The 14,894-nt window shown below is 49.5% G+C and overlaps 6 protein-coding genes across 6 annotated transcripts; 3 read left to right on the top strand and 3 right to left on the bottom strand.

Moving 5' to 3' along the window:
* Window positions 1–254: 254 nt before the first annotated feature.
* Window positions 255–2,202, top strand: BGZ61DRAFT_431305 (aromatic amino acid aminotransferase; the record flags this gene model as incomplete). The annotated part of the gene is made up of 3 exons (XM_046243845.1): window positions 255–375; window positions 437–1,010; window positions 1,062–2,202. The coding sequence occupies 3 exons, from the start codon at window positions 255–257 to the stop codon at window positions 2,092–2,094; spliced, it is 1,728 nt and encodes a 575-aa protein (XP_046097337.1). The 3' UTR covers window positions 2,095–2,202.
* Window positions 2,203–2,279: 77 nt separating this feature from the next.
* On the bottom strand, window positions 2,280–2,849 carry BGZ61DRAFT_366479 (uncharacterized protein; the record flags this gene model as incomplete). The annotated part of the gene is made up of 1 exon (XM_046241686.1): window positions 2,280–2,849. The coding sequence occupies one exon, from the start codon at window positions 2,847–2,849 to the stop codon at window positions 2,280–2,282; it is 570 nt and encodes a 189-aa protein (XP_046097336.1).
* A 1,449-nt stretch (window positions 2,850–4,298) lies between these two features.
* Window positions 4,299–5,284, top strand: BGZ61DRAFT_498864 (uncharacterized protein; the record flags this gene model as incomplete). Its single annotated transcript, XM_046251331.1, has 2 exons — window positions 4,299–4,585; window positions 4,639–5,284. The coding sequence occupies 2 exons, from the start codon at window positions 4,299–4,301 to the stop codon at window positions 5,282–5,284; spliced, it is 933 nt and encodes a 310-aa protein (XP_046097335.1).
* Window positions 5,285–6,789: 1,505 nt separating this feature from the next.
* On the top strand, window positions 6,790–8,340 carry BGZ61DRAFT_401516 (uncharacterized protein). The gene is made up of 2 exons (XM_046243058.1): window positions 6,790–7,156; window positions 7,213–8,340. The coding sequence occupies exons 1-2, from the start codon at window positions 6,830–6,832 to the stop codon at window positions 8,293–8,295; spliced, it is 1,410 nt and encodes a 469-aa protein (XP_046097334.1). The 5' UTR covers window positions 6,790–6,829; the 3' UTR covers window positions 8,296–8,340.
* Window positions 8,341–8,847: 507 nt separating this feature from the next.
* Window positions 8,848–9,769, bottom strand: BGZ61DRAFT_366808 (putative aldolase; the record flags this gene model as incomplete). The annotated part of the gene is made up of 3 exons (XM_046241719.1): window positions 8,848–9,360; window positions 9,414–9,495; window positions 9,546–9,769. The coding sequence occupies 3 exons, from the start codon at window positions 9,767–9,769 to the stop codon at window positions 8,848–8,850; spliced, it is 819 nt and encodes a 272-aa protein (XP_046097333.1).
* Window positions 9,770–10,544: 775 nt separating this feature from the next.
* BGZ61DRAFT_509946 (dipeptidyl peptidase III) lies at window positions 10,545–13,259 on the bottom strand. The gene is made up of 8 exons (XM_046252036.1): window positions 12,822–13,259; window positions 12,677–12,755; window positions 12,298–12,640; window positions 11,957–12,261; window positions 11,844–11,893; window positions 11,333–11,768; window positions 11,174–11,271; window positions 10,545–11,110 (listed from the first exon to the last, which is right to left on the bottom strand). The coding sequence occupies exons 1-8, from the start codon at window positions 13,149–13,151 to the stop codon at window positions 10,721–10,723; spliced, it is 2,031 nt and encodes a 676-aa protein (XP_046097332.1). The 5' UTR covers window positions 13,152–13,259; the 3' UTR covers window positions 10,545–10,720.
* Between the last annotated feature and the right edge of the window lie 1,635 nt (window positions 13,260–14,894).

The following is a 14,894-nucleotide window of genomic DNA, read 5'->3' as shown; positions in this document are numbered from 1 at the left end:
GTCGTAGGCAGATGGAGGAACCTGCTATTCATGTCTCCACTGCCTAATATGGTATAACTTTCAGGGCCTTTGGCTGTCTAATCACTACCAATAAGTGCAACTGCATCACGCCTAGAGCTAGACCTCCAAAGGTCTAGACTTCTTTGACCATGAACATATAAACGTTGAGACTGCACACATCGAGTCGCCTTCTATTTTATTCCTTCCGAAATATTTTCAGTCAACAATAAACAACTTCCACCATGTCTCACGAAATGCCAAAGCCACTCGACCTTGCTCATCATTTCTCAAATTCTTCGAAAAAGAGAGTCCCAAATGTTCTCAAGGAATATTACAAATTCTTGCGCATCCCAGAAATGGGCAACCTGGCTGGCGGTATGTTTCATCTCCATTTCACAAGTTGATCGCCCGAGTCAGTCGCTAAATCGGCACCTAGGCTTGCCTTTCCCAGCAAATTTCCCCTTCAACAGCCTCAACCTTTCACTTGTTGACTCGGGCAGTCTCTTCCACCCCCGTGGATCAGGCCTTGAATCAGGAAGTGATTCAACATTGGACATTTCAATTCAGCGACGCAGCCAAGGGACTAATTCTGTACGCAAGGTTGACTTGGACACTGCCCTCCAGTACAGCGGCTCCCAGGGCTATCCAGCTCTTTACGCTTGGCTCAAAAAACTAGCAAACACAGTATACCATCCAAACCTACCATATGATGGTGGAGCAGATGTCATGATCAATGGTGGGTCAGCGGATGGGCTGTGGAAGATATATGAACTTCTTTTCAACCATTGGGACAAGGATCTCAACAAGATTCAAGATCGAGAGGGTTTGATCGTTGAAGAGTTCGTCTATGGGCCGCCGATCGCGCAGATCAAACCAAGAGATGTCAACATTGTGCCGGTGAAAATGGACGCCGAGGGGATGTTGGCACACGGAACTGGCGGCCTCCAGGACGTTCTGCAAAATTGGGACTATACCCGCGGCAAGAGACCACATGTTGTCTACATTATTCCGTAAGCTTTACCAATGCCGCACGAGTGCAGCCATCAACTAACGAGAACTAGTACTGGTCAGAACCCAACATCTGGAGTGCTCTCTTTCTCGCGACGGAAGGAAATTTACCAGATCTGCTCGCAATTCGACCTCGTTCTCATCGAGGATGACCCATATTGGAACCTGTACTACCCCTCTGCACAATCGATCTCGGTGAAGTATCGAGGAACTTCGATTTCGAAAAACTTCCCGACCAGCCCAAACCACAATTATTCCACTCAATCTCTTGGGGGCAAATCAACAGGTTATCGGTTTCTCGACGAACTCGTCCCGAGCTTTTTGAGTATCGACACAGATGGTCGTGTTATTCGGCTGGATTCCTTCTCGAAGACCATTGCACCCGGCTGCAGGCTTGGATGGATCACAGCTCAACCGAGCGTGTGTGAACAACTGTTTCGGATCACAGACAGTACTACTCAGCCGCCTTCTGGTTTTGTGCAGGCTATAGTGTCGAAGTTGCTTGGAGACTTTGGCTCTGCTGACCAGAAGGGTGTCAACAAGAGCGATCAGTCAACTCTTTGGGGAATAAAGGGTTGGATTCAGTGGCTTGAAGGCCTCCGCGTCACCAACGAGCGTCGGATGATAACAATGGCGACAATCCTGGAGGAGAATAGGTTTCTGACATCCGAGGGCGGCCGAACAGAGATGTTTTCCTTCCAATGGCCCATGGGCGGAATGTTTCTTTGGGTCCGCGTCAGCATCTTCAGCCACCCATTGGCTTCGTCTATCGACCCAAAGCGTCTAATGCTGGCGTTGTGGATTTCCTGCACGCAGCATCCCTATCGAATCTTGACGGTCCCTGGCCAAGACTTCGCTGCCAATGAAGCTGTTAAAGATGACGGTGGTTTCGTGTTTCTTCGTTTCTGCTTCGCGGCTGTCGAAGAGAGTTTGTTGGAAGCTAAGTCACGGTCATTTGTGGAAGCCTGTCGAGACTTTTGGGCAATTCGGGACGCAGAAGCAGTGGAGTATATTCTGCGAGAGGAAGATGGAGATGATGCAGAGGTTGACAGGGAGGTCATTGAGGACTGGGAAGACACAGCATAGTGGAAGTTCAACGGAATGTGTGATGCTCTTGACACAGGATGAAGAGGTATTTTGTCACCAAGTTGCGATTCGATGCTAACTTGGGTAGTGTACTCAACAATTCTCTCAGGGCCAGAATACAATGGAAGGAGTTATTTCTGATCATCTATTGCATTCACTTTCCAAGTTAGCTCGTAAACGTTGGCTTAGGCATTTGTGTGAATGTTACCTTCCGCCATCAACATGACGCCATATTCGTCTGCTTCTGCAAGCCACATTTCAGTCCTGTCGTCAAGACTGCCTCCAGGATCAATATCGAATAACTCTCCCGTTTTGTAACTTCCATCTTTCCACTGCCGAAGCCATTCGCTATAGAGATGCTCCCACTTTGCTTTATCGGTTTCTCGCCAAAGGTATCCCGGTGCAGGGGCTGGTAGCGGCCCAAGTTCAAAGCAGGTGAGTATCGGATAGCCATGTAGAAGTGACCATGCCCATTCGAGGTGATGGAGACCCAGTATTGTTCTTCGCTTCGCAGAGACCATTGCCCATTTCTCCCATGGTGGGATCGTGTGGGTGAGCTCCTGCTCCAAAAAGAGCCCAGTCGCCGCGAGGCGATGCTTTACATCCCACATTTCGACAAGGAGTTGTGCGTCGAAAGGGTGCCTAACACCCGACTCTTCTCCACAGCAAAAGAAGAGAGTTATGAGGAGGATAAGAAGAGATTGCGAAGCAGCGAGAAGGTCTCTCTCCTCGTATGAACGAAACTGCAGCACCATAGCGGTTGTTTAATGGGTACAGTTACTAATGCATTATCATGGTCTGTCACATACCTCGTGGAGCAACCTATGAACCTCTTGAAGGATGGTATTCTGGACCAGCACGCGACTACCAGGCGTATGCCCAGCCCACATCTTTACAAGGGCATAGCAATTAGCCAATGGGGTTGGTATGCCGCCAAGTAACTGAAATCTATGTATCATCAGTGGCAAATGAGCAGTATTATGCATGGCCATTAGTCTTGGCCATGACTTGAGAACCCGGATAACGAAGTGCATCGTGTGTCTGACAACGCCATCGGAGCTCGGAGTTTCGGGTGCAGTCCCAAGAAGGGCTTGTCGTCGGCTAGCGGATATTGCTAATTTCGGATTGATTTCTTGCACAATGGAGGGAAGGCTTCGCGTAGACGCATGGGGGATGATTTCGGGCATAGTCGCCGGTGAGGTGACATCATTCGATGCGTCTTGACCAACTGAGAAACCGTGATGTACGCTTGGTGGAGAAATGGGTTCTTGATGCTCGCGTGCATCCACCAATGCATCTCCATCTCCAAGCGACTGCGATATGGCCGGAGCTAAGATCTGACGGCTGCCTTGCAAAGTGGAGCGTGATGCTGTGCAATCTTGAGAGGCAAATTCACACGCCAGGGAGCGAGCTTGACATCTACCACAGGCTGGATGTTGCCAGTCACAGCGTACTTTGGAATTTGAGCATTGTCGGCAGGCTTTCTGCCTGGATGGTGCTTTTAGATTTTGAACACAACGTTTGGAGTGTCTCACGAGAGATGATTCTGAGCGATGTTGGCACTGATACGTCATGGCTGGAATGGAGGAGACTTACGATGCTTGAAACGCTGAACACAGCGGTGGCAAACAAGTGAGCCAGAATTAGAGGCCATTGGATGCCCCGGCACTAGTCAGCACAGCGCTGTAGGCAGCTTCCCATTGATTCTTCGCTGTCTCGCGTAGATGAGCTGAGTTCTTTTTTCGCACTCGGATCTTTGTGACGGAATTGCACGATGGTGCATTGCTTCAGGTCTCGGATTTCGGAGTTCCGGGTTGCTGCTAACCCCATTAAATGCAATTTAGCAGGAAAATGACAGCATTCTCGTCTCTGGTTGGCTGGATGCTGCTCCAGAATGGCATTTGGAGTTTGGAAACCCGGCGCTTATTGATGACTGCAGAAGTCAGCCTTCATATCAGTTTTGGTAGACGCGGAATTAACTATATTAGGCAAGAGGCTGTGCCTTGCGGGTCTCTATTAGCGGGTATTTTGCATCAGCTCGAACGGTCTTAATTCTTAAGCACGTTTTGGCGATGTCATCCACCTTAAAGCCGATATACCCAAGAATATCCACCTTGTCCGCCACAGTATATCATATAGACCTCCTCTGCTTTCTGAATACCACTTCAATAACCACACATCGTTAGCAACCTGTCGCATCAATCATGACACAACTCATCTGGCTCGTCACAGCGACCACCTCCGGGCTTGGAGCTGCCCTCGTCGAGCAACTGGTCGCAAGAGGCGACAAGGTGATTGCCACAGGTCGGAACGCAGAAACACGGCTCGAGCATTTGAAGTCGGAAAATGTAGCCGTCATCAACCTTGACGTCACTGCACCTCGGTCTGAAATCAACGCTCGAGTGAAACAGGCCTGGGAAGTTTGGGGGCGTATCGACGTCCTGATGAACAATGCCGGTATTTCGGCACCAAAGAGCTTTGAGGAAGCTGAGTGAGTTCCCCAGAAATTATCATGTACTAGGACAGTCTAACAAAGCATTACAGTGATGATTTCGTTGACAACATCTTCAACGTCAACCTCTTCGGCACTTTGCGCATCACACAGGCAATCCTGCCCTATTTCCGAGCCCAGAGAAGCGGCACTATTGCATTTACTGGTGCTGGTGTAGGGTGGGGAGCCATTCCCTTCCTCTCGCACTACGCCGCCTCAAAAGCTGCTCTTGACATTTTCGTTGAGGGACTTGCAACCGAGGTCCAGCCATTCAACATCCGCTGCGTCATCTTTGAGCCCGGTGGTTTTGTATCGCAGCTTGGGATGCCTCGCGAGGGGTCTAATGATGGGTTCGGAAAATACAAACCAGCGATAGCGGACTACAATCCTCTGTTTGACGATATGATGAACGTCTTCGCCACAGACATTGGGCCGAACATGCCCGGGGACGTCGACAAATTGGCGGAGCGTGTCGTGGATTGCGTACAGCGCAAAGGGCTTTTTGCTGAGCAACCATGGGAGGTACGAGTTATCCTCGGGAGCGATTCACTAGCTGTGATTCGGCAAAAGTGCAAAGAACAGTGCAAACTTGCAGATGACGGGGAGGCTGTAAGTCTTAGCACAGACCGGGATGGTCATAGCCACGTCCCTAGCCAAGGGATGTTACGGTTCACATCAATACTGGAGCCGGAGGTCTAGTTTTTTTTTAACTTTACTCCATATCATGTTTCATAATATCAATCAAGAAATTAACTGCAGATGCTGGAGTTGTCACATTTGAGTAATACTACTGATAAGCTCCTCTTTTGATTATCCTCTGGTTTTATCTGTGATCTTCTAGTGAGGAATCTGAGAGACTAGTTGACCGGAGAAAGTTGCGGATATTACAGCCAAAGGGCCTCAGTGATATATATAAGTGGGAAATGTTTGGCACAGTCGATCGGCAATGTATTTTGAGTCTCCCTTCATCTGAGGGGTTTTAAAAGGTGCCTTTTAGCTAGTTAAGTAACTCTCATGGACAACACAAACGGCAAATACTTTGTGAAAGGGCATTTCTCAGCTACGGCGTAACTCATGAGTTCGGTTATAAACACACCCCAGTGCCCGCAATCAAGCGCTTACCTATGATCATGGGCCTATTACCTCGTGAATGCAAGATCAACCATCACACAACACGGTCGTTTGTTATGACAAAACCTTAGCCTCAGGCATAATCCCAAAAGCCAAACTCCCCGGATGAGGTTACTGTACTTCTTGAGTAATGTAATAGTGTAAGATAGTGTATCAAGACGATGAAGTCGGCGCCTTGATTCTGGGCTGCTTGGAAAGTCCTGGACTGAGAGCTCCACAATATTGTCGGACGTTTTCCATATTCTTGCCCCATCCTTCTCAAGCAATAGTAGCCGTACTGGATAAATATGCATGAGTGAATCGACGAGCGATATCGCAAATGAATCATGAATGACTCTTCGTTGGCCGGTGGTCTCTTGATGGCTGGAACATTGGAGTGTCCCAAGTGTACAAGGTAAGCCGATGTACGGAGTGTGTTTCCTGAATATCACGACCGGAAGCGGGCTTTTTCTTTCGACTCGCTCTCCAACGCCATTACGAGATGCCGGCCCCGGGATCATATCGTGTCTTCCGGTTCGCAGGGAAGTCGACTCCGAGATGTTCATCATCAAGTGGGGCCGTTCGTCGTCCGCTGACCTTACGGATCAATTGCCGGCCAGCTCGGCTGCGTCTTGAGAGGCCCTTGCTAACCGTTTCATGTATGACGGGTTGTTGTGAAGGGCGTAAATAGCAGCTAGTGGCTTGGCTAATGATTGCCCCCGCATCATGATTAGCTCGGAGACGCTTCCCTTTGCAATGCCGGCCTCTGAGATCTCTCGGTCTGGACACGCCCGACCGAGAGCCCCATATTCCCCACGATAAGCTCCAAGTGTCGAAGCATTATTGGCAGCGATCCGAGCATTATCGGCTAGAAGATGTTCGTCGAGTAGAATGATGATTCTCCGATATCCTGGTATGCTAAGTATTCTTGGTCGACCGGGCCGGTCCCCAACAGCTTCAACTTAGCGTAAACGCTGTGACGAGACGAACCGATCTCGGGCGGGGTTCACCAGAGAAGAGAGCAACATCCACTATAATTATCCTGCAGCTTTGCCATCACCACAGCCTTATCTTGGTAGCATTCGACAACCACACCATATTCTACACCTATCATTACACCATAACCTCCACGGAATGGCAGACATTGTTGACGCAGTTATCATCGGCGCCGGGCTGAGCGGCCTCCAGGCAGCATTGGACCTGCACGAAGCTGGCCGATCTATCACGATACTTGAGGCTCGCGATCGTGTTGGGGGAAAGACCAACTCGGTGCAGCGCCTCGATGGCAAAGGCGTTCAGGAGATGGGTGCGGCGTGGCTGAACGATACCAACCAGTCGCATGTCTGGAGCTATTGCCAGAAATTTGGCCTGACGCCGGTCGTACAGAACGTCGTGGGTTTGGTGGCCAGTGAAGATGCCAACGGCGATTGCCACATGTTTCCCTTTGGCGAAATGCCCAAGGTACGTGATATCCATACTCATCGTCGCTGAAGTCTTGCTGGTTAACATATCTGCAGTTTGGGCAAGCCGAGGTGGATAACATCACCGCCATGCGAGACATGGTCGAAGCGGCATCACTCGATCCGGAGAATTTCCAACAGCCTAAGCGTGGCGAACTCGACAGCATGACATTCGAACAATGGTGCAGAGATGCCGGGGCTGGAACACGAGCTCTGCACACTGCGCGGCTCTGGTGTCGTGGCACGCTGGGTCAAGATCCTAGCGATGTTTCGGCACTCTCCTTTCTGGAGATTGCCCGCGGTGGGTTGGGGATTGTGAATCTGCGATACGACGGCAAAGATGGAGCCCAACATCTCCGTCTCCAGGAGGGCACCCAGTCCATTTCCATTGGCATGTCGGGTTTGCTGCCCACTGGGACTGTCAAATTCAACTCTCCCGTCAGTTCTATCACGCAAGACACTTCGAAGCTCTGTACCGTGACTACGGCAGGCGGTCAAAAGTTCAAGGCACGAAAGGTCATTGTCAGCATCCCCGGGCCCGAGTACAAGAACGTCACCTTCAACCCGCCGCTCCCACGCCAGAGAGACATGTACACCAAAGCTGTGCGCTACGGGTGCTACATCAAGTTCATTTGCTTGTTCAAGACGCCTTTCTGGAGGCGGCAGGGTTCTTGCGGGCTCGCACAGAGCTTCCGAGGTCCCATCAACCATTGTCGTGATACTTCAGTTGATGACCAAGGAAACTATGCATTGGCATGCTTCCTCACCGCAGGCCCGGGACGAAAGTGGGCGGGCCTTGATGATGACCACCGCCGCGAGGCCATTCTGAAACAGCTGGGTTCCTTGTTTGGCGTGGGATACGAAGCTGTCAAGTCTGAGTTCTTGGATTCCATCACTTCCGAGTGGATGCAGGATAGGTGGGCCGGATGGGGTTGTCCTCTTGCCACTACGCCTCCCAGTACGGTCATCGGCGAAGGTGCCGACGGAGAGATGATTGGAGAGAAGTTTGGTGGTGTCTATTTTGTAGGCACAGAGCTGACGAACGAGTGGCGCGGGTACATGGAGGGAGCACTACGAAGCGGTAAGCGAGGCGCTACTCAGGCTCTGGTTGATCTATCTATGGACGAGGTGCGTTTGTAGTCAAGCAATCGCATACTGTCATTGGAGAAATGCTGCAAAGCGGAGTAGTGGTTAGAATAACGTCTAGTGCGGGCCGGAGAAGCAATACCATTCTTTCCCATAGTCTACGAGCTTTAGTTGGGGACAACATACGCAGTGAACTCCGTGACGACACTGATGGGAAGCGGAGGGCCCGGAAATACATACGTGGTGTTGGCACGCTAACCCAAGAAACCTCAACAGTATGCATGCCGCCTCAGTCTAAGCTTTTCAGAAAGAAGATGTCGCCGAGAAGCCGTTGGCGTTGACATACTTGACAACGACACAGCTCATCCAGGGGGGGCCAAAAAGGAGATGAAGAAAAATAACCGAATTGTAAGTCAATAAAAGAGGCCGGTTAAAGCTAATACTGAATTGTGAGACTTCCCGTGAGGTTGATCCAAATATCATCATGCTAATCTCAACATGTAGTTTAACACTCAGGCTGACATCGAGGCAGCTCATAAAAGAAAGTTATATGCAGATATTAATTTCTTGTTACTGTTATCATTTGCTTCCATACTTAGTCCTTAGCTATAAGAGAAATCTCCCGTTAGATACCTCCAGCTCATATTCATAGTCAGGTTGGAATTCCAGCCACATTGCCTCTGGGGTTGTGAGTCTGTAGGTGTACTCGGCTTCCTCATGAGGACATATCTGCTTCTGAATCCCAGACGCCGTCGCCGCTTCGGCCAACAACTGTGCGTGGCAGGTATTTTCCATCAGGGTAAAGAGGGCCGTTGCTTCGTCGACAGTGCCACCGGTGGTAAGAAGTCCGTGGTTTTGAAGAATCGCACATCGCTTGTTGCCCAGGGCTTTGGCAATTCTCCCGCCCTCGGAGGCTTCAAAGACAATTCCACCAAACATGTTGTGGACGGCGTGATCGTTGTAGAAAGTGCATGCGTCTTGGTTCAACATGTCGAGGGGGAGGTCGAAGCATGACCAAGCTTTTCCATGTATTCTGTGGAAATGGCAGGCAGCGTTCACATCTGGACGGGCGTGATGAATGGCGGAGTGAATGTTGAAGCCCGCGTTGTTGATACACGCCTTTATCTGTCAGGATGGAAATTCGCCAGTAAAGTACGAAGTAAAGAACATACCCGATTGCCACCAATGATGTCTCCCTGCATATTAACCTGCACCAGGTCACTCACCTTCATCATGGCAAAATGTCTTCCTAGTCTATCCTTTTTTTAACCCCAATTCGTCATTTTGAGGGCGGCTTCACTCACGGGTTGATCCAAAACGTATCTGGATCGACGGGGTCGCGGACCGAAATGTGCCCTGCAGAGCCTTCAAGGTATCCCTTGCGAGCAATGACACGAAAAGCACCTGCCATGCGCTCCAATACCCACTTGCGTTCTTGATGAGGATCTGAGAACGTCGGGATTCCTTGGAGTGGAGCGCCTCGGCCGATGGTGGCACCCTCTCCATTCAGAGTCGATAGACCGTCCATGAAGGTGTCGTCGACACGACGTCGCTGAATGCCAGCTGTGGACCTGTGAGTTCCTTTGGGGATGATCGGCACGGTGGTGACGACATCTTGTGCGGTCAAAGTAGTCGTGGTTGCGGTTGCCATGATTGCCAAGTTGGTCGTGCAGGATGTTGTTTCAAACGTGCCTGTCAAAACTCCAACAGAGCTACGACGAGATCCATTATGTATATACACATATTTACCACTGACAAACACTGCCACGCATGGGGAAATAACCCACTTGTTGAATCTCGGCAGTTGATTGATGTTGAAAAGATGAGAGCTGCCATGGCTGGAGTGCGCCAAGCATCACTCGGCCAATATGCCGACAGATGGAAGACAATTCCGCAATTGGAACCGCCCGAGCTCGGTTGCCAAGTAGGAAACTCCGAGGGACGGATAAAAATGCACCATGACGATGGAGTAGCTCTGCCTAGCTCCCCTCAAAGGGAGCCTATGTGGGGTCTTGTCGGAGTCTCCTCCTTACTTCAATCTGGGGTTTGTATGGGGAAAATATAATTATCTGCCAGATCCATTAACCAGATTCGAGCCACTGACCGCTTGTAATTTTGGTGTAAAATATGAAAGACGGGGAAACGTGATTTTTACACACTGGATAGCAAGATGGTACCGCGCAAATAGCAGCACTGCTCACAATATGCTGAACTGCATCGCCGGCGCCGAAGGGATTAGGAACCCCGGAATGATGCACTCTGGTCCCGCTTCGGCGCCCACAAAAGCTAGATTGGTCTTCCTTCAAGGTATCAATGTGTTTTGTTGCATTTGCGCAAATATATGCTGCTAAAAGCTACTAGAGACCGATTGAGCCACAACTAAAGCTGCGACTGGAGTCAGGGCCATGAGCAGTCGGAACCACAGATGACCCTACAGCACTATACTAGCATATTTAACAGGAAGCAAGGGGAAAATCCGTCAAAGATCTCGTTCTAAGAAAGATTGGATGATTCCCGCATTGCTGGCCTCATACTCCCTTAGCGTGATCGCGCCCCCGTCTTCCAGGAAGGTGTTGGGCTGCAGAAACTTCCACTTCGGCTCCGGGTTGGAGACTACAAGTTGTCTCCAGGCCTCGTAATCGCCATCGACAAGGCTCAGGGCCTCGTAGGAATCCCGGCAAGCATCCACATCGGCGGTGCAGTGACAAATGTGAATCTTACAGAGCATACGTCCGATCGAAGGCGTCCCGCAAGAGACGATTTTAGAGCGATCAACACGGACGAAGAGAGTCCTGGCGATTGGTTCATGCTCTATCGACAGGACACCTTCGCCGTCCTGAAGTACGTGCTTGAATATAGCGAATAGAGCCTTGAGCGGATGTTGTCAGCTTCAGCGAAAATGTTACAACTTCAACAGTGTTTGTGAACTCACCTGCTTGTGATCATCACCCCAAGTCTTGTCTGACTCGTTGAAACTCCGAAGTGCTTGAAGGCCTTCAACTCCAATTTGAAGGTAGGTGTAGTAGATAACTATTTGTAGCTAGTTATTAAAGGCTCGTCAGTGATCACATCATTATGTAGGGGCACTTACAATCATCCGCAGTTGGGGTGCTATTGTCGTCATACCCAAACATGGCAAGAATGTCCCTGTTATCGGCCAGATAGTCTGCGACGAGATAGGCTCTGCACTCCTCCACGGTTGGCGCCAGTTTTCCAAAAACAGTGTTCAGAGTCTCTCCCGGCTTGTACCAAGTACGTACGGGGTTGCCAGTGATAGGGCTGATTGGAGGATTGTCCTGGTCGAAGTTGAACTGTCCCGGCGTTGTCTCGGAGAGCAGCTTCCCCGTCCCATGGCCGATCAGTTCGTGGATGGCGGTTTGGACGAAGCGCACGGTATGAGCGCAGCTCATGTATGCATCTGCTTCCGAGGGGTGAACATAGTAGCATGGACGACCAGGGCTGTTGTTTAAGCTTACGCGGTTGCCGTAAACCATGTTTTTGACGCCATGCCTCTTCCCATCATCATCCTATGTCTCTGTTAAATACTGGTAATATTCTTCAAGGGAAGCGTTAAGGGAATGGGAAGATCACCAACAACTTACAATGCTGATGTTGGTAGCCTCCCAGACAGTGCTGGATACCGAGGCGAGCACTGGACTTCTGTCAACACCGTGGTCCCCGCTCATAGTTGGCTTTAAGTCATTGTTGTACTCACAATGGATGATCGAAAAATCGGGTGTGTCTATTTCACTTGGCTCAAACGGTCCTTTCCCGTCGTTTTCATCGGGTACAGCCCACGGGAGCGTGCGAATGAGATCTGTAGACTTATTGACAAGCCGGCTCATTTCTGTCGTTTCCTTCAAGTCGGCGATGCCGGCGGCCGCTTGCCACTCAGCTCTAACGCCCTCAGGGTCTCGATATCCGAAAAGGAAGCCCATGCAATGTTCGACTCGGGGAGCCTTGTCTTTGACCCACGTCTTGTGTGCGGCGCGGAAAGCCTCGTAGTTGCCCGTACGAAAGCTCTCGGTGAGTTGAGAAAGCGCAACTCGCTACTACTCTGTTGTAGCAAGTTCAAGGGCCTGAGTGAGTTCAGCACAAATCTTGGTCATTTCTTCAGAGTGGTCACCGCGACGGAATATGACTCTGAAGGGGGGCTGGTCTCCAAGCACAATCCGGCCAATGAACCTGGGCTCGTTGTCTGTCTCCACAGAAGCCTGCATGATCTCGAACACTCCTTCATGGGAATTCTTCCGCAGGCGTGTGTTCTCTGGCGCTATCTTTTTGGCTTCCATCAACTTCTTCACAGCCTCAATCTCCTCCTCTGCAATCTCCTCAGACCCAGGGTAGTAGCCCGACTGGCTTTCCTCTGTGGGATGCCCCATGCTTGCTGGTTGATGGGCTGTCATGAGTTCAATGGTGTCTCACAGATTTGTACTTAGCTTAAGCAGTATCGCTGCCATTTTGTAGAGGGCGTCTTTGGAAATCTGTGGAACGACCTTGCGGTCGCCGTCGTCCTGTGGCAAAAACATGGGTCAGTCGGATCATGGTAATAACGCTTGTAAGTTACAGTGAGCACCTACAAAGTAGTTGCCAAGGCTGGACAGGAACATGGCAGAAAACTCGAGCCAGACATCCACTTCATTTTCCGTCAAGCCGTGGTCTTGGAGAACGCTCCATTGTCCTTTGCATGCCCGGTGAAGCGCAATAATGACGTCGAAGATGGCTTCAGCCTCCTGCGACGTCTGACGGAGCACGATTCGGCTGCCGTGCCAGCAAGCCCGAGCCAGGTGATGAGCATAGGCTTGGTGGTTTTTACCCGTTTGTGACTCGTCGCCGAAGCTCTCAAAAACTGCTCGAAACTCTAGCCTGAGTGTGGCCTCGCCTTCTCCGTGGTTACCTGAGTCTGGCATTTCGTAGAGTCCGGATCGCGATTGCTGTGGAACTTGCTGTGGAACTTGCGCTGTGATTTAGGACCTCCGAAGCGCCTAGCGAGTAGATCAGTCAAGTGATGAGGTAGCGGAGGAGCACGCGGGCCAAATCAATCAGACCGAAGGTGAATCTTAGGTGAGAAATGACGTGGCGTTGCACGTGCACAGTCCTGTGATTGTCCCGGATGCGATTGGAGCAGATGGATGCTTCTTGCAGCACACCGGCTGCAAGTGTTCTGTTGCAGGAGGGCGGTAATCTTCGGCCCACGATCCACCCCACTATGTGAAGCAGGTGATGGGCAATCCCATTGGTTATGGGGCTCGGCGTATTGAGGCTTATTGAAACAAAAGGTCTGGGCGTTGCCTCAGTTATGCACGCTGTGTAGACGCCTTGCAGATGAGGAGTAAGGCAAAAGGAAGCAGGATAGACAGGTGTGGAGACAGTCTGATTAGCGAGGGACTGAATCAGTGATATTTAATTTGTTGGTGGGAGAGGACTTTGGTGCAGACCACACCCGTCAGGGTAGGGGCTAGAGAGTGACAAGGGATAAAGAAAGAGGGCAGAAAAGCAGTCTTCTAGAGGTAATAGATATAAGAAGTAATTAATTCATTGCTTTTAAATCTCTTTTAGAAGAAGAAAAAGAAAAATATTATTATAAGCTGCTATAATAGCTATAATAGAATAAATATTTTTTATTTATTTATTTAGTATATACTTTTTTACCTATATCTAGGCCTATAGAACTCCTGCAGCTAATTCAGAGAGTAAAAACCTTTTAGCCGGCTGGCTATAGGATGAAAACCTTGCTGCGGTTTCGCTCTGCTACCTTAAGAGCTTATTGCTGACTTTGAGTCTGTATTAGTACAGGGGGGCATCCCTTCGGAATAAATATATTAAGATTAAAGATATTATATTAATTAAAAATGGAAAAAAGTATATTATTTTATTTTTAAAGCAGACGTTAACTAAAAGCTGCTTAAGCTAGTAATAAACTTTCTATATTATATTAAACTGTAAATAGACTGTTAGCTTTATTATATTATATATAAACTTTAGTAACGTGTATAATATAGCGGTCGTGCTCACTAGGCTGCCGTATACGTGGTATTGGGTAGCCGAGTAATTGGGTGCTAGTGGATAAACCGTAGGTTTATATTAGCAGAGCGGTTAGGGCGTCAACTTACTGGTAAGTATTACATCTGGTAATAGTCAAGCACAGTAATACGTAGCGAGTCAAGGTAATTAAGGTAACCAAGTTGTATTGATAGCTGAGTAGCTGCCCATAGTGAATATGCACTTACTCGATCGTCTATATACTAATATGATCAGATATAATTACTTATACGGTGATCATGATTACTGGTGATTAGAGGTGATCACTGGGTGATTGTGGTAATTGTGGTGATTGTGATCATTGGTGATCAGAGGTGAAAAACCCCTCCCGATGAAAAGAGGGGTCAGAGGCATTCCAGAGCAATCAATTATCGGACCAGATCCACACCCGATTCAACTCTTATCCCTTGATTGAATGACTAGTATCGAATCCAACAGGTGGTTCACGTCTACCTGCCATCTCTAAGCTATGTCGTAAATATCGACTTCGCTTGGAAGAAGCCCCGATTGCACTGTCACCCGTCAACTGCCCCCATTGTGGTGCCTTCAACGGCTCTTTTATCTCTCTGTAGCTGGATGGGTCACAGTCTATCTTCACAAAATGGAAGATC

The sequence above is a fragment of the Ilyonectria robusta genome (assembly GCF_021365365.1).
Source record: "Ilyonectria robusta strain PMI_751 chromosome Unknown BGZ61scaffold_30, whole genome shotgun sequence".
Taxonomy (NCBI): Eukaryota; Fungi; Ascomycota; class Sordariomycetes; order Hypocreales; family Nectriaceae; genus Ilyonectria; species Ilyonectria robusta.
This window is presented reverse-complemented; position numbering and strand designations above follow the sequence as displayed.